Consider the following 25,360-nt stretch of genomic DNA (forward strand, 5'->3'; position numbering starts at 1 on the left):
ACAAAGAGAAAGGAAGAAAGATTTCATCAATTGCAGGATGGACCTGGGGAGCCCCAAGCACACATTTTCTTCAGTGTCTTCAGACCCAATATACCAGTGTCAGTTAACAAGGTAACTATGGGAACCTAGCAACCAGCCTGCTGGGGTTGGCGTGGCTCACCCCACCCCCCAATGTGCATTCCTGGCACTTGCTCTGGGGGTAGAGAAACATGTACTCTATGTCCTGCTTTCCTGCAAGCTTACTTGACTGGGCCTTGGATGCAAGTCAACCCCAGTCTCTTATCTTGCATGCCCCTTGTAGCTTGAAGATTTTCCCAGGGTGAACCAGCTATACCAATGCAGAGAGCACAGAAGTCACCACACCAACCTATATCGTACCCCCACCCCACCCCCAGATTCCCACTTCCAAACTTGTGCTTGCAGCTTGATTCTAGAAGATCTCACACCCTCTCTAGGGTAGAGTCTCTGAATGTCTCACACTCAGCTCTGCCATACAGAGTTCTGTTCGGCATTAGACCTCAGTGGCCTGGACATAAGCTCAGAGCTGCCTACGAGTTTACAACATGCAGTGAAAACTCTTGAATGGGTACCATCACCAAAGCCAGGCCAAAGACACCGTGAATGCTTCCAGAAGGAAGGCTGCAGGCGGGCCGGGCCAAGCAACTGCCTCCTTGAACATCTCAACACAGACACACCCCTGAAACAACCACATTTTGCTTTATTAGGCGTTCCATGGTAATATAACACAGAGTTCTTAGGGAATAATAAACACGAGACTTTTTTTTTTTTTTTACCATAATTATTTTGCCATTAAGACAGTGGTTACAAAAAAAAAAAAAAAAAGGTACTCTCCTGGCTACACACATTATCAGCTTTAGCACTGAAAGTTCCTCCACTCATGGGTCACGATCACAATTCCAAGGATTAGAAACCATCTATTATTAAGTCCTACACTGTTTTAGAGCATCAAGTCACTGTAGTTCTTCAGTTCGGAGACACTGTCCATTTATTTTAGCATTTACACATGACATTCATTGAACAGACACACAAAGCAAGCCAACAGGTAAACATGCTTACACAGCCTGCAGAAATCTTCAGGTTTTAAATCGTTTTAAGAAAACAATCAAAATAACCAAAATCACCATGACCTGGCACAGGAAAAACAGGAAGACTCAGTGAATACTCAAAGAGCTGCAAGTGTTTCTTAGAATTGAAACAAAAAAAAAATTTTTTTCCAACTTGTTCAAATTTCCTCTAAGTGCAGGTGAGAAAAAAAAAGCAAATATATTAAGTTAACCAATTATTCTTTAAAAGTGCAATTTACTTTTAAAATAACAAATAAACAACAACAACAAAAATAAACCCCAACCACAACCCCAAAGGCAAAATGTGTGGAGAGATGAGTGTAATGATGTGACCTACTTTTCCATGTTATGCTTTACAAAAGCAGATTTGGTTCGATAAAAGCCTGCAAACGTTAACATTGCTTAAGAGAACCTGTAAACGCGTTTGGAAGGAAATGCAACACGAATCAGCAAAGACAGGGCCCGGCACGAAGGCAGCTAGCGGGAAGGGTCACAGAGACGAGGGCGGGGATGTGGACACAAGGTCACCTGCGGTCTCTACGGGGGCCACATGCTCGATTTGTAAGATCTTCTCCCCACAACAGCTCTGACGGGACGTATCGCTCCTTCAACAGATTTTTCCCCTTACAAAGTAAAACAGACTCTAAATCGAATTTCCCAAAGATTTTCTGAGTTTAGAAGGCCTCCCTATACAGCAGTCCCCCCTCATCTGTGGTCTTGCTTTTCGAGGTTTCAGTTCTTTGCGGTCAACTGAAGTCCAGAAGCAGGTGCTCCTCGCTCTGACGTACTGTCAAAAGGTCAGCAGGAGCCCACCGCTACGTCACAGTGCGTGTGTCATTCACGTCACAGAGCCATCTTACCCGCTGACATCATCACAAGAAGCGTGAGCACGGTATATTTTGAGAGAGACCATTCACATAACTTTTATCATAGTATATTGTTATAATCATTCTATGTTATTATTGTTGTTAACCTCCTACTGTGCCTAATTTATAAATTAAAGTGTATCACAAGTACGTATGGGAAAAAAACAATATATATCAAGTTTAGTACTATTTGCGATTTCAGGTATCCACTGGGGGTCTTAGAATGTATCCCCCGTGTCGAGGTGCGGAATGATATCTTCCAAAATAACTGAACAAGAAAAAATATTTTTTGCCCCGAAGCAAGAAGCCCCAGCATGCTCTGGAATCCCAAAAGATACTTAGCTGGGAAACAGCAGGCCCCAGGGTCAGACTCCTACCAGCTCAAAACTGAGCTGGTGGCTGGCTTGAGGCTGACTGGCTCACTTGGGTCATGGGGCTCAAGGTACAGATTTGATCGTGTCTTTCTTTAGCTAGTTAGCATTGCATGGAGGAAAAAACTTATGTCCTATAGCCTCAGGTTTCTGCAACATCTCAGTACTGTTTGAGGTTCTATTCTGAGCCCACAGGTGATAGTGTGGGTAGCTCAGCCCTTCGCTGCCCCTGGGGGGATCCCGAACTCAAACGCGTATCCTGGTGTCGGGTGGGTAGCACCAGTCGTGTCTGGACTAGGACAGCATATTACTATGGTTGCAATGACAAAGCTCAAACCCTTCCAGGCAGGTTCTTAAGACCACACTAGAACAGGAGACCTGGTCATCTGAGCAGACACGGGGGGACAGAGAGAAAAACATGGGTCTCAGAGACAAGGGCTGAAGGAAACACAAAAAAAGGGACAGACGTGAAAATAGTCATGAATGAAAAAGCTAGAGAGAGAGAGAGAAAGCAGAAAAGACGTTAAGAAAGGAGAAGAGAATCCTCGAAAAATGTAATCTGCAGCAAAATCTAGGCCAAAAAGAAATCCTGCCCTTTATCAACAGTTGACCCAGAAGACGATGGACTGCAATGTGGACAGTTTGGAGCCTCTCAGGAGGGACATGAGTTTGCCAACCACCCTGAACCAGCTCGATGGGTACATAATTGCATCATTAGGATGTCCAGTTCAAGCCCCTTGTATTAATATTGAATTAGGCTTCCCAATTTAGTATGTTAAAATAAAACAAAACAAAACACTACTCTCCCCCCTCCCCTACCCACCCTCTCCCCAGACCCACGAAGAAAACTTTTAAAAATTTAAAAAGAAAAAGGCAGCTCTGGGCAATTCACTTTATCTTCCCCACCCCCCGCCCCCCCTCCCCCCCATGAAAAGGAAGATGGTAACAAGTACAACGGAGGTTAGAGATGAAAAATGCCCTCGTTGTGATTTGCTTTGTTTCGCATGTCTGAGTGTTGGATGCAGTTCCGTGTATGGGGTTAGTGGATGGACCTGGGTGTGATATTCCTTAGATGTATAGGGAAGTGGGTGAGCAAAATCAGTGACTCCGGGTGAGGGACGGAGTGCAGGGCCCAAGAGGGAGCCCCATGAACTGGCTGCCCCACAGTAACTATCACAGGCTCTTAAAAAAAAAAAGTTAGGAAGGAAGTCTCAGAATGTCCTCAGGTGTCCCATTCCCCCATCCCCAAGTAGGCTGCAACCCGGGCCTCTAGCCCAGGCTGGTGATGTTGGCACGGCCACCAGGGGGAGCCACAATGCGCTGGGTGGTGCGGCGGGGAATGTTGTCGTCAATCTGAGCACCTGGAGAGAAGACAGGGGTGGGGGTCAAAAACAGTCCGGAGAGTTCCCGCGAGGTCCCGCGAGGTCCCGCTCTCAACCCAGACAGCACGGCCCAGGAGAAAAAGGGCCAGGCCCATTCTCTGTCCCTGTCTCAAAACCTCACTGCAAGTTTAAGCTACAAAAAAGGGGGCCGACCTAAAATAGCCAAAGAAATCAGTGACCCTGGAAGGCAGTCCTTGCAAAAGCTGGTGGAGTCCCTTACTTGAAAGAGTAGAACTGTATATAAAATAACACTGTTTCAGCTTGTGACTGACTGAGCCTACATCCTGCCTCTACCCTCAGTAGTCAGACTGAGTGGGGCCTGCGCTGCGAGCACAGCCCTGCAGGACTGGGCCCTAAGCAAACCATAACCGTACCGGACAAGCTGAATCCAGACTGGTGCAGGTTCCGGACAGGTGGGGCCTGCTGCTTGGCAGGAGATGTCTTAGCCGAGGAGGCAGGAGTGACTGTCTTGGGTGTCACAGACACCTCGCACACGGGTCCGTCGTAAAGGCCACGAGGAACCCCTCTCAGCTCTGCCAGCTGCAAAACACAAGAGCCCCCTGATTCAGGCCATCTTCAGAGGGCGAGTCTCCCTGGCGACTCTCCAAAGGGGAGAAAATGGCGGTCAGGAAGGGCCTGTGAGATGTAGGGATAGAGGGCTTCCCTTATGGACACACTCGGCAGGGACAGATGTCATCGAAGAGCCAGCCCCCACCGTTCCAGGCCACAGTTCCCCCAAGGGAGACCAAGGGTAGCTGGTTATGCTTCAAAAACTGACTAACGTCTCTTTCCATTGTCCCCCCCAGGGCACTTTAACTTACACCCAAGGCCAAAACTCCAAACACGTCGTGAAGAGATTTGGTCTCACATTCAAGATCTGGCCCCCAACTTTCCTTTCAATCTCTCTCTCTCTGTAATTCCCTCACAGCTCCATCCATTCTCTGCCTCATAGTCCCCAAGCACCAGTGCCTTACCATGCCCTGAATACACTCTACATCTTCCATGCTCATTCTAATTCCCTTGGGTCCCTTCTTTGACTTCTCAAACTCCTACCTAACCCTCAAAACCCAACTCAAAATGCCCTCTCCCCATGACACTTTCCCCTAAGACTCCACAGCAGTGGCTGCCTCCTCTGAACCTCACTGTACATGTCTCATCCCAGCACATACCACAGTCTTATTTCAATCTGGCTGGCTATGGACACACACCTGACTCATCCACTGGTATTCTGAACTCCAGAAATAAAAAAGATCATGTATCCCTTATTCCTGAGCCACCCCCTCCTCCATACCCATCTCAATATTCTAACTCAAAGTGCTTCCTCAGCATGTATGGAATTGAACTTAGCCCATAATAAAAAGAGTTTGCAAGATCAAAGCTACTCACTCTGCTCCTCGCCTTGATACGCTTGTAAACAAAATCAGGGAAGGGCTTCCGGGGGATGTAGCGCCCAGAGCCTTCAGTGACATGAAGGGTGCCATCCTCCAGGACAATCTTCCCCTGGCTGATGACCACCAGTGGAGAGCCACGGCACTCCATGCCCTCAAAGATGTTGTACTCGAGAGACTAGGAAGAGAGAACACATAAACTTTAGCATACACCTTGCCCAAGATCTCGCAGACAAAAGCAAGGCCCAGAGATGAAGTCCCTGTCCCGACTGGCCACCCCAGCAGGCACTTAATCTCTGTCCCGATTTCCCTGTCTGGAATACGGAATCATCTTTTCCTGCCTCTCAAAAAACTGGGGGAAAAATACTTGAACAGAAAAACTGTGTGGAAAAAAAGCATGAGGGTTTGTAAATGCTACACAAACATAAAGGAAGTGATTCCCTGTATTAGCAGCGACTTTGTCCTCATTGACTTAAGCACCCATCGGGCTAAAATCCCAAGATCTTCTCTGACCAAGTTCTAAATTTCAAAATGGGCCATCCACGAGCAGGTTTTCCCACCGGCGGTCCTAATTTTCCAGTCTGTTAGCGACGTGGTTCAACGGCAGTCCCTGAATGGAAAGCCTGTGGGAACTCGAGCCAATGCCTTCAATAAAATGTTGGTGTCTAGTTAACTTCTGGAACCATGCGGCTATCCTTTTAGCATCAAGCTTTGCAGAGTGACCTATCCGTGCGTCCTCTTGGAAAACAGGCGGGATCTTCACGTGCATGTGAGTCTGCTGTTACAGAAGAAGGCAACAGAAAAGAGGGGGCACTAGCCCACGTGCCACAGGCCCATCCCCCAGCTTCGGCTCACCCCGTGCTCCTTCCCCAGGTTCCACAATGCCCCGCGCTTCTTCCTGCCTGCCCTGTTCACGGGCACGAACGGCTGTGGCTGGAGAGTTCACAGGGAGCTCTCACCAGAGAGAAAGAAAGAAAGCGTGGCCTTCTGGGGAAAGTGAGACAGCTTATCAGCATTAAGGAATCGGTCTGCGGAGAAAGAGCTGTAACAGGGACAGTGAGGTTCAGGAGAACATGTCTGCCTGGCGCAGTGGCTCAGAAGGATGGGGAAGCCCCGGGCTGGCTTCACAGCTCGCATTCAGTTTCAGGATGCTGTGGTGTTGGTTGAAAACAGCAAGGAAAGGCTATCGGCACTGTTCTGAGACCCCCAAAGAATCCTGTAGAAGCTACCCAAGGAATGAGGCAGAGACGCACCTGCCGGGTGGGGGGGGGGGAGCGGGGGCTCCACACACACACACACTCCAGGACCAGAGTGTGTCCCCAAGTCTGGGACTGTCTTTTACCCATTTGAAGACACTCATCCCTGGAATCAGTATGTTTCTCACAGCAACGGAGCTATGCAACCCCTTGTCAAGTCTCCCCAGAACTGAGCTCTGCCAGTGGGATCTGGCTTTGCTTTTCCCACTGGCCCAGAGGATGACCACACTGAGGCCATTTTACATTAAATGCTCGGCGTGGCATTTTTCTACACCACTGTGGCAGAAGGAATTCAGACCACCAATGTGCGGGAGGACCGGCTTACAGCTCCTCTTCTCAGGAGCCATTTTTGCCTGCTCGGCACCCAATGCCAGTGTTGAGACACACAAGAGTCTTTGTTCCCCCTTTCTCCAGGGCAGATTCACCTCTTAGTTATCCTATGCGAAGCACAGGTGAGCCCTAGGTATCAAAGTCTATCTGTAAAGGAGTCTTGTAGCAGACTCAAAGCGGTGTCTCTTCTTTCACGGTGGTATACAAACTCAGGGAACAGCTTCAAATCGAAGGCATCTCAGATCTGGTGAAATCCGGGAGTTGTGTGTGGAACTCTGAGCAGATCACCTGAATCCCATCTCACAACTACAGGTTCTCCATCTGCCTGTCCCATGCGACTTACGTGGATATGACAACACAAAAGCAACGTACGTGTGTAGCTCACGCTGTCAGAATTCTGTCATCTCCGAAGTGACCTTTGGACAGGGTGTGCATCATCCTGAGGGCACCAAGCCCCATCTTTTACTCCGCAGCTGTGTCTACACTCTGACAAGCTCCTACTGGAGGATTGGCGACAACCCTGTGTTCATATATCCCAGGTCTGCCACACCCCGGCTGTGTGACTTCGGACAAGTCCCTTACACTCCTGAGACTCAGCTCCAGGGATAAAGCCCGCCCTGCAGGACTGATGCCAAGATTCAAGGAAATAAAATGAACAAAAGCATCCAGCACGGTACTTGGCACAGACTAGGCATTTAGGAAATGTTCCCTCATCCACTGTCTGTTTTTTTTTTATTGTGCTTTCACAATAAGACTGCAAGCTCTTTAATGACAAAGCCATCATAAGACGCCTATGTTGAGTTTAATTGCCTGTAAATGACACATCACAAATGCCTAAAAGGGCTTTGAGCCATTCCCCCATTTTTAAAAGATGGGAAGAACCAGCCCCATGACTCTACGTCACTTAAAATTAACAAGCCCAGTGGTCCGATCCCAGCTCAGGGTACACAGAACCGACCCTCTGTCAAACCGCGAAGCAGTGAGGCTTCGTTGCTCGCCCGGTATAAACATTTTTAACCTACATCCAACCCTGGCTCCCTAAAATGACTCATCTGGCTGGATGCCTGAAAAGCCCAAGCAGAGGCTTTAGCAACGGGGCTCAGTAATAGTTAGCTAAATGCTCCAAATTAAAGCTAATTAGCCCAGTGGTATGAAACACTGTATTACGCAGGGAAAGCCTCTCATTTGTATTTTCCCGGATGATTAATGCTGCACAAATGTGTTTAGTGTGGACTCTCCGAATCAGGTGAGGACAGAACAGAGGCATTTTCCTTACATGGGGTTGCCTGGAGGTAAAGGTAGGGTAGTGCTATTGCTCCGGAAAGGTTTGGGAGTGATGCATCTTCTCGAATCATCTCTCCATCACATCCTCTCTTCTGCCACAGTCAGGGCTCCAGATGCAAACTCCGCAGCTAGGTCGTCCACAGCTTAAATAATGAGCCCAGTTCACCCATCCCCTCTGCAGAAGGGACTGCCAGGTTGGGGAAGCATTCTCTCCATCTAAGCCTGGCCAAGAGGCTGCATATGCAGTCTGGTAGGGAAGAACCCTGGACAATGTGGGGTTGTAATTCACGAAGTAGCTTTGTAGCATCAGACTGGTCACTTAAGCTCTCGAAGCTTCCGTGTACTATCTTCCCACTAAGTAACTGGGGTAATGGTGCCATGTCTTTACTGAGAAGGCCCCATGAAGAGTAAATGGGACTGTGTTGTTAATGCAGATGAACAGGTAAGGTTCACTGGGCAGGTCCCTAGGAGCTCTGCCGGCAGAGGCCATTCTGGACCCCCAAGAGGTTGTGATCTAAGTTACAAGGAGGTGCGGCTGTAACGCTAAGCAGTGGCTTAAAAGAATAAAAGTGCCCAATGGGCATCTGAATGTTTGCTGCGGGTCCCTTGTGGCAGGCACTGCCGTGAAAGGTGCTGCCCCCAACCGTTAAAATGGGACGGTGCCTGACTTCTAGAAGCTTCTGATGTCCTGGCATGACTTTGGAGGCTCTGAAGGTCTATAGACAGAGAACTCTACCTGTAAAGAACTCCAAAATGCTGGGGCGCCTGGGTGGCTCAGTTGGTTAAGCGACTGCCTTCGGCTCAGGTCATGATCCCGGAATCCTGGGATCGCGTCCCACATCGGCCTCCCAGCTCAGCGGGGAGCCTGCTTCTCCCTCTGACCCTCTCCCGTCTCATGCTGTTTCTCTCTCTCTAATAAATAAATAAAATCTTAAAAAAAAAAAAAAAGAACTCCAAAATGCTGAGAAGAGTAACAGTCTTACTGTCCTGACCAAAGATAAGAAGATACCTTTTTTTTTTTTCTCAACAAATTACAAGTTATAATACATCCTAGGAAAAAGTTCAGCTCTTTCACCGCAAGCTCTTTCTGGGGACTGTCCCTGCCTCAGTCCCTTTCTAGGACTATAACTCATTCAGGATTGGGTCCATGCAGTTAACGGGACTTACACTGTTGTGCGTCTTGGCAGAGATGGTTTTGACGCTGTCGGGGTCCCAGATGACCAGGTCAGCATCGGATCCCACAGCAATGCGGCCTTTCCGAGGGTAAAGGTTGAAGACTTTGGCCGCATTGGTGCTGGTCACAGCCACAAACTGGTTCTCGTCCATCTTCCCAGTGACCTGAGGAGTCGGATGGACACACACACACACACACACACACACACACACACACACACACCCAAAAGCAAGTTAAAAAGTGGAAGGGTGGAACACTACTTAGCCAAAATAGGGACACACTTCGAATCCACACAACAGTTTGGATGGATGTTAAGGGCACTGTGCAGAGTGAAAGAACCAATCTCAAAAGGCCACACACCATACAGCTTCATTTCTAGCCCATTCTCAAAATAACGAAATTCTGGAGATGGAGAACGGACGAGGGGCGAGGTGGGGATTCCTCGAGGGGTCAGTGTGACTGTCACAGGGCAGCACAAAGGGGGTCTTTGTGGTGATGGACGAAATCTGGGTCTTGCCGGTGGCGGTGGATACATGACCCTACATAGGGCAAAATGACACCGAACCACACGCACACGTTGCAACATCATCACTCTGTGGGCTTGGATATGGTGCCATAATCACGCATCGGTGAGACCGGATGAAGGGTACCCAAGACCCCTCTGTCTTGTCTTTGTTAACGTCCTCTGAATCTACAATTATTTCAAAGTGGAAAGTTAAAAAAAAAAAAAAGGGTTGAAGGGGCTGCAGTGCCTCTTCAGGAAACCTCACTTGGCTTGAATGACTGTTCTTTTCACAACCACGGGCCCAGTCCTAGGCTTCCAGTCCGGCCCAGCTAGAGGTCCCAGGCTGGTGACTGGCTGTCCGCGGCATGCTGTAGGCGCTAATCCCAGTCTCCTCACAGCCTTCCCTGCAGCTCCTCTACTCTACCGCTTGTGCGTCTCTTCCCTTTAAATAGAGAATCTGAGGAAATTTCTGCCTATTTCTGAGTTAGGGAACCCACTCTGAAGCTAGTAGAAAAATAAGCAAAGGAAATGAGCAGGTATTAAGGAGAGAGGAATACAAATGTCCAATAAGGACGTGAAAAAGAAATTCACTGTAATCAGTAACTGAAGAGATTAAATGTAAAACAAATTCACCAGCCAGATCAGAAATACTTCTGTTTTGCTGATGATAATACCAGTTTGGACCTGGAAGATGGCACACGCCATGGCAGCATAAAACTGATGCAATCTTTCTGGAAGGAACTTTGACAATATATAGCAACAGCCTTAAAAATAGACACGCCCTTTGACCCACGAATACCACTTCTAGAAATTTCTTCTATAAGCATCATTAAAGATCTGTCTAAGGATGTGTATACAAGATGTTCGTCCCAGTAAAAGAAAAAAAATCAGAAACAACGTGAATGTTCAAAGAATGACAAATGAGTTACAGTCCAGCATTAAGATGGAATCTTCTGCTACTAAAGACCAAGTTTTTCAAGTCCATTTAAGGATGTGGAGACATTTTCATGATAGACGGTTTTCATAAAACAGGCCACAAAATAGTACAGAGGAAGCCAGTGTTACTCATTCCCACATACACGTGTGCTCTTACACGGGCAAAAACTAGAAGGACGTTTGCCAAAATGTTCACTGCAGTCATCTGAAAGATGGTGTGATGAGGGATTTTTACTCACTTCCTTATTCTTTTTGGAATAAGGATATATTGTTTCCATCATCTAAAAAAAAAAATCCTAAGAACCAGAAAACCGGTTTTGTTTTTATGTTTTACAACACTGAAAATCAAAGAGCCCAAAGGACCCCGGAAAGGTCGGGGGACGTTCAAAACAAGCCTGCCAGAAGCCTGCAGTGGGCAGAAAGGCTAACTCCAGAGAGCCCTAAAAGACAGTTTTAAGGAAACTGAGTCCATTTCCCAGAGTGGAAGATTGACTGAGACCGTCACCGGGTTGCTAAGAAAGTTTTTTCCTGAGTGATCAAAAAAGTCCTTATTTTTAAAGGGTCTCTGGGTTTGTTTGGTTTTTTTTTTTCAGTCTCCACTGATCCACAGAGGACAACGATAATAAATACATATGTAATATTTAGGAGGAAATGACCTCTAAGGAGCGGTCGTGGATTCCCAAACCGAAAAAATATTGTCACACAAGGACCAACTTCTAGAATTCTCTCCACTGCCATTTCAAGGCCTCCATGAGACCCATGACCGTGAGACGAGGAGGCGGGGGCAAGCTGACACCAGGCCACAAGCGAGGCCCGGGCTCCTTACCACAGCCTTATCCCAGATGACGGACATCCGCTCCTCGGTGCCATTGGTGCCTTCGGGGATCAGGGTGAAGTTGTCCTTTCCTACAGCCTTCTGGGCAGTGTTGAATGTACAATGGGCACTGCCAGTGACCTGCAGATCTCCGCTGGAAGGAAAACACACAGCCGGCTTTTAACTCATCTTCGACGTCAAAGCATCCTTGGACAGATTTTTAATTTGCCAAGCCACTGAGTTTTTGAAATAGCCTCTCCTCCCCCCTCAGGAGACAGGACATTCAGGAGGAAGTGACACGGTACTGAAGCTTCGTTATAAGGCTGTGTGTATCTAAATCCGTTCTGTGAGATAGCTTATCTTAGGGTGACTCTGCACCGCAGTGGAACCCTTTTGATACCTCATCCCCGCTGGTTGACTTTCAAGATGGCCCGGGTTTTATCTGGAACTTCCCCGCAGAACAACGTCAGCACGATAATCCCCCGTTCCCGCTTAGTGATCTGAATTTCGAGAACAAAGGTCTCTCTGTGTGCAAGGCTGATTTTGCCCACCAGGCTGTACCCTGACGGACCGGTCAGTCGGTCCGGGGAGAGGCTGGGAATGGGGAGCGTGACCAGGTCGCCAAGACTCACCAGGACAGCAAGGAGTTCAGAAAGTCCGGAGTGGTCGGGTCAGGGCTCAGGGGTGGGGAGGTGACAAAAGCGGCGGCCTTGGCCCAGTTCTTGCTCCAGTAGTGGGAGCCATCAGTCCCCAGGCTGGCAGTGATGGGCTCACCATACACCACGGTTCCTGACAAACAGAAGGACAAGGCTGAGTACTCACGATACAGCAGGGGCAAGAAACCACCCCGGTGCGAATCAGTACCCGCCTGGCCGCTTGCCACGGGCTCTCACCATCCCCTCCAAGGAGGCGCCAGCCCCCTCTCGCAGGTGAGGACGCCGATGGCCAGATACCTCCTCCGGCCAATGTCACCAATCCAACGTGTGCTCCCCAAGACTCCCCCATTGGGCCCCACTCTTCCGCCTCTGACACTGATGCTTCCCACGTCTATTAACAACCTCCTGCTCAGAGTGCATCCAAGCACCCAGTCCCAAATGCCATCTAGACTCGATTATTGGGGTGACCCCATGGCACCTCAAGCTTAACCTCACTGCTCACCAAACCCTTTCCCTGCTCTCCCAACATTGCCCCATTGCCCCCCTTTGCACAGCCCCATTCTGGGCTGAGAGGGGAAGTCAGACATGAGATCAGTGGGCTGAAGCCCTTGAGAACACATCTACAGCCCTCTGGGTGGGTCCAAGAGACAGCCGGGATCCCGAAGTCACCACCTGAGGGCAGCTGTCCCCAAGAGCCACCAGAGGTACAGCCGACTTGGTAAGACTGAGAAATGAAGGGCCCTGCACAGTTACACTACTGAGATGTCAGTGTTTCCAGAAGCTTAGTCTAACGTAATACATCGTCCGAGAATGTCAATTCTCTGATGCTCACTCAAATCAGGTGTTCCTCTCTGTCTGTTCCAGTGCAACCCGGAAAATCAGGAGTCATAAAGCCACCGAATGCCAGTGCTTTGACACCTTAAATACATCCTTCCCTGGCCCCCCCACATTTCTTCCTTTCCATCAGGGCTTCTTCCTTTCTCCCCGGCTCATTCCGCGGAGGCTCCCAATCACAGTTCAGATTTGCTTTTGCTTTCCCCACGTTCTTCCCCACCCCTCTGCTCATTCTCCAAGACGATCGTCCCCTGCCATTCTCTTGCATAAACTCCTCCTAAGCAGCCCTTCTGCCTTCAAGAATTGAAACAAACTTCCCAAGGAAGCATCTAATGCCCTTCATTATCCAGCTTCGTATCAAAGTTCATCTCTTCCCCAACACCATCCACAGCTCACCCAGTCCTCCCCTCCAATAATCCAATAATCACCCAGTTTTGAATTTTCTGATTCTCCGCTTGATGGGAGAATTCCTGAAGAAAATGAGTCTGCCTGCACACAGTAGGCACTCAATAAATGTGTGTCACACTGATGGAAGGGCATAATACTTCATTAGTGGAAGGCATCAGCGCCGGAATTTGACCTCCTCCAGCCTTGACCGCCACCAGGAATGCACCTCTCCTCACCACCTCCTCCCATCGTACACAGGGCTGACCCACCCCCACAGCAGTCGGCCACAGGGTTCCCTCTTCTCCAAACACAGGGCCCTCAAGGCCAAACACTTCCCAGTCAGGAATGCACCGCCTTTCCTCTCCCCAGCCTCTTCTAAGGACTTATCTCTTGATAATACACCACAACACCCTCCCTCCTGCAGCTCTAGAGCTGGCTCCTCCCGGCTGCCCCCTCCAGCCTCAGGAATTTCACGGAGGAGTGGCTCTCCAGCCAAGGGAGTGTTCGAGGCCAGGGCAGGCAGCTCACTGGGGCAAAATCAGCAACAACCCCCAGGCAGGAGGGCTGGCTCCAGAACCCAGGGGAAAGCCTCACACAGCAGGAAGCCCCCAGCCGGCAAAGGCCAATGCTCAGAATCACCTGGAAGGACTCCTGAGTTCCTGACCCACTCAAAGCCTCCCAGGCAGGATTTGGTCCGAGGAGCCAGCCTGGCTGCACGAGCAGCTCCAGCTCATCCCGAAGTGGAAAAACACTGCACAATAGAAGCCCTTAGCTGCTGCCAGCACCATGTATAAATGCAAATGGCCAAGCAGACCAGGGCTGGGCCCTGGGCTCTCACAGGACCTCAGGCTCCCAGCTTTTGGTTTGCACGTTCAGTGGCACCTTCTGACCCAGCCAGGTCTGGAGGTCCCGATACCGCCTGAGCACAAAGGGGAGGTCTCTGCCAGTCATTAGGGAACCAAAGGATCCCACCCTAAAGGTTTCCCAGTTCTGTGGACATGAGTAGGTTTGAGAGCAGAACACTCGGAGAACAAGAGTGGTTAGGCTGTCTCTGAAAAATCTGTGGGTTAACATAAACATTGTCCTGATTTTCCTGTAACTTGCTCTTGCTCATAATCTCCCTGAAACTTTCGTGCAAGGAGCAGCTGGTTCCTGTAACACCTCCTGGATCCCACAAGTGTGAGTGCCCTTGACCGTGGCCTTGATCTCACTCTGTGAAATTCAACGCAGACTGGCGAGTGGCGGGGGGGGGGAGGGGGGGCGGCTCCCGTTCTCTCTGTACACAGGAACATGCACCTCCCGGCAAAGGGATGAACACAGCCTGCAGCCCCCGGAAAGCCCAGAACTGGGTCAGAGCTTCAAGGCCATCACGGACCAGAACCTGCCTCCTTAGACCGAGGCTGAGCAGGACTCCTGGCCCAGGGCCGAGCCAAGATGGGGATCCTGGAGAAGGAGAGAGGCATCTTGTGGCTCATTTCTGCTTTGTCCTGTTCACATTCCAAGGGATTCAGGGATTCTTGCTGGCTTTCGGTTGATTTCTTTTCTTTAGCTCCCAAAGACAGGGTAGGAGTTAAGCCATCCTGTAGGGGGCCTCCACTTCCACGGAGATGTGGGATCATAAGTGGGGGGCTCTGCCTCCCAGTCCTAATGGCCTCCCAGTCCCTTCCCAGGGCACCTCTCCCATTTTATAAACACTGTACCGGAGGGAGCCGTGGATGAGCTCTCAGACTTCAATCAGGCCACAGACACCATTAAACTGTGTGCCAGAAAGAATTACCAATAATAATAATAAACCATGAAATAAGCTGAAATGGCCTTTACGCACTCCTCTAAACACACTGCTGACTCTTTCTTGGAGACAGACCTTCATGATTTTCTTCTCCAGGCAAAGTCTAAACTAAAGGATGTGACCCTGAGCCAGCCTTTGGCAGGCTCTCTAGGATGGCCGGGAACTGCAAGGCCCTGGGGGTGGTGTTTATTCACCACGAGCCTGGGGCCTGCGTGCATTCATGAAGAATAAATGCAAGGCTGGGGTTCAGAAATGTTTGACAGCTCCCGGCTCTGACCGTTAAGTCATTTCCCATGAACGACAGCAGGAGGACAAATCCAGGGTACAAACAATGGGAAACCATGTATGTGTATTTCAAAAGGCAGCCACAAAAGCAGAGTAAAAAACCAACTGGGACATGGACACACACACACACACACACACACTCAGCCACTCTCCCTCTCCTCTCAGAGGGCCCAGGCCAGAATTCAACAGCCTAGGGCCTCTCCATGGATAACCCTGTCAGATTTGGGGACCAAGAGTGGTTCCAGTGGAATAGAATCAAAAGTTTTCTGAATCAGTCCTGGGGTTTCTAGAATTACTTCTCTAATCTGATTTGATTTAAAGGTACTAATGCTTCTATTCCTGGTAGTAAGGCGAGCACTACCAGTCCATGGCGTGTTGGGGCAATAGAGAAGCACAAAATATCATCCCTGGATTCTCCTATCAAATACTTCTCCTAAGAGGCTAAGTTTGGGTTGACCGTGGATTTGATTCCTTAGAACATTTCTGTCAAACTGAGTCTAACAAGACTGGCTGGTTGTTCCTAATTACATTGGACAAAGTGGGGGAAAGGAAAGGACGAGTCCGGGGATTCAAACTCCCAGCCCGAGTGGCTACAGAAATGACACAGAAGTTTCCACGTCTGCCCTGAAAGAGAGCCACATCTCCAGTAGTCTTAGAATTTAGATGGCTGCAAACCAACCCCAGCGTCTCATCCGGAAAGTGGCTACACCACAACTCAGCACTGACCCCCCAACCTGGCAAGGACACTGCTTGGGAAGGAAGTCTGCCTCCAGACAGCCTCGGACTCCCTGAGTCTCCAGGCCTGCCAACCCACAACCACGAGAGCCGGTTCCTTAAGACCAATCAATCTCCTTCTCTGTCTCTCTCTCTCACTCTCTCCCTCCTTCCCTCCCTCTCTCCCCACCCCCTCTCTCCCTGTTTCTCTGAAGAGCCCTAACCCAGATCCAGATTTTGGTAAGAACTTATGATATTCACAAGCCAACCCATGTGCCACTCTTCAGGTCAAGATGGTTAGGCTGTGCATTAGCTTAATGCTAAGGCTTCGTCCCCAAGTTGGGGTGGTCTTCGCAGGCCCCATGAACACAAGTTTCTCATCACGCCAGAGTCATTCCGATTGACCCACAGGGCATAGCAAGTTTTGGCTCCAGTTTGGGTTCCCAGGGTTTAACGTGCCTCAGCAGTCACCAGATGTTCTAAACATTTCCGCATCTGGGTTACAGGGGTGGGGCGAGGAGGAGGACGGAGAAGGCTGTCTGTCAGATGAGCTTATCAGGCACGCCGACACACTACGGTTCATACACAGAAGGCACCAGCAGCCACACTAGATTCCGTTCATGGACAAATAGAGTCTGAGAGAGTCCATTCTAGAGAAATCCTCACACTGGACCCTCAGTGGAAAGAGAGGTGGCCAGGAATCTGGAACTATGGGCTGGGCGATCTGGGGCAAGATATTTACTTTCTGCATTTTAATTTCTCTTCCATGATATGAGCTTATTAAATTAACCAACACCTAAGTTCTTTTGAAGAGTAAAAATTGCCCCAAATATTCTTTTCCGGGCTGTGTCTTCATTTCCTTATCTGCAGAATGGGGTTGATGATCCTCGGTCCTGCTGACAGGCACAGTGCGCCGGGGGCAGCCTGAGCAATGCAGTCTCTCGAGAAGATGGGAAGACGGCAGGTGGTCGCCCTGGGTCAAGTGCACATAGAAAATACTCTCCTTCACATTCATCTCACATCCTCACTAGCCTATACCTCCTGTCTTAGATTTAGGACCAGCAGGCTTCTAGGTGAGGAGGCACACGGGCATTAATAAGACATAAAATCATGATCTTTCAATCGCTCCCACTGTAGAGAAATGTTGAGTCTCTTTATGCAGCCTGACCTCCCTGAGACAGGTAGGGTGTGTGTCTATAAACAGTGGCCCCTTCCTCTGTGTGTTCTAACCATACCTGGCTTGCACCTCTTCTACAACACTGACCATTTCCCATTGTGACATTCTATCCAAGTGTCCCACCCCTACAAGTAAAGGAGCTGAGGGCTGGGACCATGTCTCGCCTCCAGCGCAAAAGCCTGCAGGATCACATAATAAAAGTTTGCCGAATAAATGAAGACTCTCTCTATTTTACAGATGAAGAAAAGAAGCAGCAGAAAGTTGGCAGTGCCTTAACACTGGCCACCAGGGGACCCGAAGAACTCACCTGAAATAGAATCCCTAGCAGAAAACCCCTGACCTGGGTCAGCAGGCATCCTTGCTGTACTTCTAACCAATGCTTTACTCTCTAATCATGAGAACAGTGGCTACAGTTATTATATATGTCTTTACATACATTAGGTCAGTTTAGGCACCATCCTCACCCTAAAAGATGAGTCACTATCGCTAGCCCCGGCCCTTGCAGATAGGAAAATGAGACCTAGCGATGGTAAGGGAGCTGCCCGGCATCACATGCTAGTGCCCGCGAGCTGGGATTTGATCCAGGACATTGGTCCCGGAGTGCAAATGAGTAATAAAACCTTATCCTGTTTTCCTTCTTGGTTGTTTGGGAATCTTTTCTTCTATATGATACACAAGTCTACTGGGCGACAAGCTCCAGTTTCTACCAGGTTTGTTAAGAAACTAAACCCCAACAGGGGCGCCTGGGTGGCTCAGTCAGTTAAGCATCTGCCTTCGACTCAGGTCATGATCCCAGGGTCCTGGGATGGAGCCCCGCATCGGGCTCCTTGCTCGGCAGGGAGCCTGCTTCTCCCTCTCCCTCTGCTTGCTGCTCCCCCTGCTTGTGCGCTCTCTTTCTGTCAAATAAATAAAATCTTTAAAATAAAAAAAAAAGAAAGAAAGAAACTAAACCCCAAGAGATACCAGCATTGCTCATACTAAAATAATCTCAAAACAGAAAGGCAATTGAGATACTCAAGTGGATCTTCAGGCCTGAAGTCAGGCACCTGACAATCAAAGCCCAATCCCAACACTCATTCATTAGCTCTGAGCTACAGTTTACTTGGCTGCAAAGTAAACCAAAGTACAAAAATTCCTGCCTTGGCTGCCTCCCAAAGTTGTTATGATGAAGTTCCAACAAGATGGAAAGAACCTTAAGAGCCCACAAGCAAGCAAGGATCTCTCATTCTTGCTCATTAGCACCTAAATGCACCGGAAATTCCCTTCTGGCAGCTCAGGCCCATCTCAAGCAAAGGGTTTCACAGACTAAAGGGGTATGGTTGGAATGCAAAAGCCACCCCAGGAACCATGATGCAGGCAGCGTGGGACTCACACGTGGAAGGTTCTGGAACAAATAGACCGAAGTAGTCCCTTCTTAGTACTCACTACCCAATACACACACAGGATCAAAGTCCTAAAGACAACAGAGGGACATCATCAGGCACTGAGGTGAGAGTATTAGAGCAGGACTGGACTCTATAGTAACATACTCCCGCTCTACCTCTTCAAATAAGGAAACTGAGGCACAGGAAGGAGAAGCCCCAGCGCTGCTGGCCGGGCTGGCTCACAGGCCAGCACTCTGCGCCCCAGACCAGGGCTAGCGCCACCCGCCAGGCCCAGGGTCTCATGAGAGACTGACTCCTCCACCCTCCGATTTGGACAAGTGAAAAGTCTGAATCAGAAAGCAGGTTCTTGGGTTTTCCATCTGTTACATGGAACATTTAATTATATTAAAATTATGTTAAAATGCCCTACGCCCTATGCCTAATAAGACTCTTAACTCTTTGCTTATTATCATCATCTGGGTACAGTATGGTTCCTAAAATAAATAAAGCTGCCTGCTAACTTCCCTTTTTCAGCCACCAGCCAACTGTCCCATGCTCCATTAAAGCAGCAGTTCTGTGATCGGTGTTGGGGGCTGGGGCTGAAGCAAACATGTGCCCAGGTGACAAAGAGCCCAGGCGAGGGAGGGTCACCAACAGTAATCATCCACAGCATCTCCTAGAAAACAACTCGACGCTGATTCTGAGTAGATGCCGTTACTTCAGTAAATGTCCCTTTATTTCAAAAAGGCAATTCCTACTAGCTGCCAGGAGAGGGCAGGTGTCCAGGAAGATAGGAAGGCAGCAACCACGCATTGGCAAAGCCTCCAGACAGAGGCCCCCGGGGAGAGCTCCAAAGAGCCCGGGGAAGGAGCTGCTGGGTCCGTCTGGAAGCCATCATCTCTGGGGACAAGCTGACTCAGTGGGCATTGAGCAATCTGTTCTCGGTCTTGCACCGAGTCACCCGCCAGTGAGAAACTCCTATAGTCCTCCTCCTCCACGCGGATCACATCTCGCGGAGAACTAGCAACAGAAGCATAGAGATCAAACGGCTCCCTTCTTCACAGAGAAAGAGAAAGGGATAGAAAGAGAGTGAGACAGTCCAGGAGAAAGCTAGACAGAAATCAAGAGAGAAATGATGGGGCCAGGATGCGCACCCTCACAAACTACGCGCTATCGGGCTGTCCGTGGAGCTAGACTTCTAAGCGCAGGACACGTGGCTGGTGTGATGACTCAGACTCAGTCAATGGCAGATGACAAGAGGGTTCTGCCGCATTTATAACGTATAAGGTGCGCCAGCCTTTGGAAGCAGCAGGGGAAGCTGTACTTAGTAAATTACTTTCCAAGAACCTTCTCAACGGACTCCCTAGTTCTTACAGAGAACCAGCCTCAGCCCCAAATATGTCAATATAATTTACAGGGAGCGACTCAAGCACCCGGCGAACTAGACATGAGGAGGCCCGGGGCAAAGTCCCCTGCCCTACGCCCCCACAAGACTCTCTTACTTACCAGGGCAGAAAGCACTACCAGCAACGGAGCAGGGACTCATTTTGCAATAGAATGTTCCCCAGAAGGATTCTGGGGCAGATGGAGACTGACACCATCTGTGTATGTGCCTAGTTTATGGAGACTGCATCGAATTAAGTCCAACTTCTCTATGGAAGTGGGGGCAGGAGGGAAACGTGCCTGCCCACCCACTCTTTGCTGTGCGCGGCTTTAAATAGACAGCGACGAGTCGGCCGCAGTGGAACAGCCGGGAGAAACTGGAGCTCCCGGTCTTGCTCGGCGGTAATTAGGTTAATGCTGGAACGTGATGCACGCAGCCCACTTGGCATGCAGGTCTGGAAAAGGAGCCTTCCTCCCTTGCGAACCTGCCTGCAGTCAGACAGCTGGTAAGGCAACACTCACCCTTTTTCCGGGCCTGGGCGATGACTTCAGCCGCACTCTTGCTCATCACCTTGGTGACGTACAGGGGGCAGTTGGTCTGGTTGGCGATGGTAATCGAGCGATTCACGGCTTCGGCCTCGACCTGCAGAGGAGCACGTGAACGTTGAGAAGGGGGGCCAATCTGTGCCCACCCCACGAGCCCGTCTTTGCCCTCAACCCACCGAGGGAAGTCAAGAGGAACGAGCAGCCCCCACCGTGTCCTCAAGGTTCTGCCCTGAGTGGCACCACAGGAGGGGGATGGGACTTTCCCAGGGTCACTCAATACTGATGGGTGGAAATGATGGGGCAATTTCTTCCTAGACCTTGAGTGGCTGGAAGGGTGCCCAGCAGACTGACACCATCACCATCAGCCCTGAGTTGATAAGAAATGCAGATTCTCAGGCCCTTCCTGGACATTCCCCCACCCCCGGCCCCGCCGGATCAGTAACTCTGGGGATGGGACCCAGAATGTGGGTCTTAACAGCTCTAGGTGATTTTTATGCTTGCTCCTATGAGAAAACCACCAGGCATGGAAAGGGATTGCCCCCAAGTCAGTGATGAGATTTTTGTGCTGGGCTTCTATCCGACACCCACAAATGGGACCAAGGAACAACGCGACCTCACAGGGCTCCGGGAATGGAGCAGGCAGATTTGTGTCAAGCAATGGTCCTCAGTATGGGAAACATGCCCGTGGTTGCACAGGCTGGTACGACCTTCAATGCGAGATGGGAGAGCTACTCCAATTAATAATATGATTCTTTAAACCCGAGGCTTCAACGAGTAATATTCCAAAGACCCCAAGTGATTACCGCTACCTACCTGGCCAGGTAAGACTACGGAGATCAAGGTACATCCTATAGATACATGTGTGTTAGAATGGGCAACTGCAGAACACGTGAAATGGTAGAATGATGGATCTCAAAAGGCCTTCTGCTCCCTCCCCAAATCCTGGTAGAAGCTGTGGCTTCTTCAACTCCTCGCAGCAAAGGGCTGGGTTCGACTCAGATTTTTTTCTATCTCCTGCGCCCCACCCCCAAGAGTTCCCAGCGTAGTACACAGCAGTCGCCCCAAAATGTTTACTGAGCAAATAAAATATTTTATTGTATGTTAATGGTTAAAGCGAGGCTGTTCCATACAGAGCTGCTACTTTTCATAAGACATAGCTGAGCTCCTAACTGAATTATCTTAGCTAACCGAGTTTCTACAGGAGCTTGGCAGAGAGCTGAAGTTCTGTAATTGCATTAACTGATAATCTAATTTAATAAACGAAGACAACTTCATTCGCGTTGGCCCTTTCGGGCATCAACTACGTGAAGAGAGAGGTCTCAAAATTCAAAGGCAAACCAAATGGCTCTTGAAAAAGCTCATTAAACATCCAAATGTTTTTAATTCCTGGAATAGCTGAGCCATCGGCCCTCCCTCTCCTTGACTCCAGTTACAATAGAAGTGCCTCCAGCCCGGAGAAGCACAGTGGAGGGATGGCCTGAATCTCTGCGGTCACTTCAAGAGTCCAAAGTGGGAAGCATGGAAAGGACTCCCCTAGAAGCCTCACGGCTTCCCGGGGGCGCCAGTGACTACCCAATTAATTGGCCCAACACCAATACCTCTGAAAGTGAACAGAGGCACTATTAATAACTCCATGGGAGCAATGGGTATGGACTGGGACTGTCCTGGGTGAACTGGAATGTGAAATCAGACTAATTAGGAAGTAAATGGAGCGAAAGTGCCGGTTCTATGGGGGGCCCTGCCCCTGCAGGACTGGCATCCGAGGGCTCTGTGTGGATTCGCTCATCCGCTGTGAGGTGAGCTCTGACCCCTCCCCTGGCCCAGCACACGCCCGGGCGAGGGCACAGGCCTAACTACAAGGTTCCCTCATGGAAAGAGAAGGTCACTTAAACCCCAAGTCTCTGGGTTCCACCCAGAACCGTGGAAGGACCCACATTTACCCTTCTGTGTGTACCTGTGCATGCCCCTTACACTCAGCGAATGGATTTAAATTATTATTTAAATATTAAATATTAAAATATTATGAAAACCTTAAAATATTTAAGAAATATTATGAAAATCGCTTTACAGCTCAAAAATAAAAAAAAACTTTTGTCTGCCTTATTATAGAGTTATCAAGGATTTGGGGGGTCATCTAGCCTTGCTGATTTTTAAGATCAGGCACCCCAAGATCCAGAGAGGAAAGCCACTTGTCTAGGAACACACAACAGTGTCAGTACACACGAGAATCAAAATACACAATAGTGTCTGTACACAACACACCCTTTCACGCCCAGTCCCCCACTGTCTGCATACTCCAGTCGCAGTTCCCACAAGGCCCAGCTGGAAAGCTCCCTTCTCTGGGAAAGATTCTTTGTCACCGTCACCCTCATCTCCGTGTCCCCAACTTTCTTCCCAGGTGCCAGCCTTTCGGCCCAGAGCCCCTGTCACCTTCTGCCTTCCCTAGCAACTTCCCCCCGTCTCCTCCTCTCCAACTCATCCCCCATCCCTTCCTCATGCATCTCGCTGTCCCAGCAGGGCCCAGGCGTCACATGTGCAGGGCACCACCGGTGGACAGGTGGTTTCTAGACTTCCGCGTTCCCGGCAGTGTCTCCCTCTCAATCTTCCCGGCTGGGACCTGGGAAGAACCCTGCTGGCGATCTCACATGGTGGGCTGGAGGGAACAGCAGAGAGGGGCAGGAGCACGTTTTGTGCAGCTCAAGCCAAGCTCACCACCACAATGCACTGACAGATGAAGACACTCTGTCTCTGTCTGTCTGACGTGTTTGTATGTTATTAACCGCTGTTGCCGGTGTATGGGCGGGCTCTCCCTCACCACCCTGTCCAGCTCGAGTTCCTGCTTTCTTCTCTTCATTGTCCACAGAGGGTTTAACACACAACAGATCCCTGGCGACGAACAGAAAAATCACCACCAGGAGCTGAGGGAGAAGGCACCGGCTCATGCCTGGCGGTTCATGGGGCTATCGTAAGGGTGTACCTGCTCAGGGGAAGCACCCAATATTGGGGCTGACAGGGAGCAGGTGCCTCTGCATCAGCTAAGAAGAGGTGACCCCGGAAAGCACCCAAGACAGCCTTTCGTGAGACAAGAGGACCCTCCCCAAAAGCCAAGAGCTCCTCGAATTAAAGCACTCCAGATCTGCCAGCCCCCAAAGGCCTCATAATCCACCGCTGGGGACCCCGAAATTCTCCATGCAACAACTGCTACAAGAGAAATCTCCTGTGTCTAATCATGGAACAATGGGTTTGACTTTTGTGGTCAAAACAGCAACCAGAACAACTCTCCTCTGATAGCTTTTGCCCGTTCCGTAAACCCCGGGCTCGCGTCCCGTGTTCAAGCCTGCAGGGATCCGGGGATGCGGAGCAGACAGGAAAGAGGAAAGCAAGCCCCCAGGAAGGCTCTTACAAGTTCAACAAGAGTTTGGCTCTCAGAAGTAGCCTCGTGAAACAAGCTAAGTGGCACTGGTTTTTCTCAGAGGGCAACACATTCTTGCTTACCTGCACAGCTGGAACAACTGGATGAAGGCGAGAGCAAACTTTCTAAGCCAGGTGTCATCACCTGGTTACCAGGGCCCACTGGCTTTACGGCGAGCTGGGGCTCCCGACTGTTGTGTCTGTGTGCGCAGGAGCGTGCACGCATGCGAACATGTAAGTGCGAGCATTACAATGTGTGCGTGTACACGTGTGTACATGACTGCACACGTGTGCACGTATACGCTTGTGCGTGCGCATGTTACACGTACACACTAGCGCACAAAGCCAACCCCAGGTACTCTGAGCATCAGCTACTGAGACTCTCGCCCTCTCTCTCCGATAAGCTCCTCCCCAAGTCCCTGTCCACCAGCCCCAGTGACAGCATGCAGCCCTAACCCCGGGGCCAAAAGAGGTCACCTGCAACCTCCCTCGCCTGTGTGCTGGCTCCGGCTCATCCGTTCGGCTTTCTAGTGTGCGTGGAAGCTTGGAGGGTGTCAGAGGAACTACATACACCCCCAAAGAGAGACCGGACAGTCCTGAGAATGTCACAGCTTCCGTCCTTCAACTGACGAAGAGGAGAGTGTCCTCAGGGCCACAGATGGTGCCGAAGGTGCCCTGGTGTGTGCGCACGTGCAGCAAGAAGGGCAGGACAAGGAAGTGCAAATCCTCAGTGGGCACGGGACATTCCAAGTGCCTCCCCCTTCTCTTTTTTCAGCCTCTTTCTGACATTCTTTCTCTTTTCCCAGCCTCACTTCTCCCCCAAAGTCAGAGGAAAAAGGCTGTGGATACCCTGCCCTCACACCCCAACCTGGACAAACTTATTAATGGCACCTTTGGTCTCAAACCCTTGCGAATCTATTTTCTTCTTAGGGAGAGCAGGTGCCCCCTATCCCACGGCTCCTGAAGTGAACACTTCCCAGAGCCGGAGGGAACCTCCCTGTTCTCAAGTTCTGTGCTTTGGGGGCACCGGTCCCATTCATACTCCTCTGAGCAAGCATCTCCCTCCACCTGTCTCCACCAGGAAAAATCCTACTGTTAAGTCAACATCCAGTTGCTTGAGGACTTTATCTGCCCTTCTCTGCCTGTCACTTCTTTCCTGTAAGGAGAAAAGTCTGTTCATTTCCAGCATTCTCTTTGCTCAGAGCCGCCAGGCCCTCAAAAGTCTGACCTGGAACCTTTCGTCAAGGAGCCAATTTCCAAAAAGGTCACAGATTCTAAGTTTAGAAAAACAGATTCCCCAGCACGTAAGATGTGAGTACCTCCCTTGTCTTCCAAGCCTCACCATCCAAGACAGTGACCCTCAGCCTATGCTCCTGATCTCAGTGATCCCTCCCGGGTCTGGAAGATCGTCTGCTACTCTGCT

At 49.9% G+C, this 25,360-nt stretch overlaps 1 protein-coding gene across 1 annotated transcript in view; it reads right to left on the reverse strand.

The window, feature by feature from the left end:
• Window positions 1-988: 988 nt before the first annotated feature.
• Window positions 989-25,360, reverse strand: part of DPYSL2 (dihydropyrimidinase like 2) — a 69,135-nt gene continuing 44,763 nt past the window's right edge. Inside the window, exons 8-14 of the mRNA XM_045880050.3 lie at window positions 20,503-20,623; window positions 12,024-12,180; window positions 11,404-11,545; window positions 9,130-9,300; window positions 5,091-5,270; window positions 4,079-4,244; window positions 989-3,683 (exon numbers count right to left, since the gene is read on the reverse strand). Coding sequence (XP_045736006.1) covers window positions 3,592-3,683; window positions 4,079-4,244; window positions 5,091-5,270; window positions 9,130-9,300; window positions 11,404-11,545; window positions 12,024-12,180; window positions 20,503-20,623 — 1,029 coding nt within the window. The 3' untranslated portion in view covers window positions 989-3,591. The remainder of the gene's footprint in view (window positions 3,684-4,078; window positions 4,245-5,090; window positions 5,271-9,129; window positions 9,301-11,403; window positions 11,546-12,023; window positions 12,181-20,502; window positions 20,624-25,360) is intronic.

This window comes from Mirounga angustirostris, unplaced genomic scaffold, assembly GCF_029215605.1.
Source record: "Mirounga angustirostris isolate CCGP_5_RB_7025 unplaced genomic scaffold, mMirAng1.0.hap1 SCAF_2, whole genome shotgun sequence".
Lineage (NCBI taxonomy): Eukaryota > Metazoa > Chordata > Mammalia > Carnivora > Phocidae > Mirounga > Mirounga angustirostris.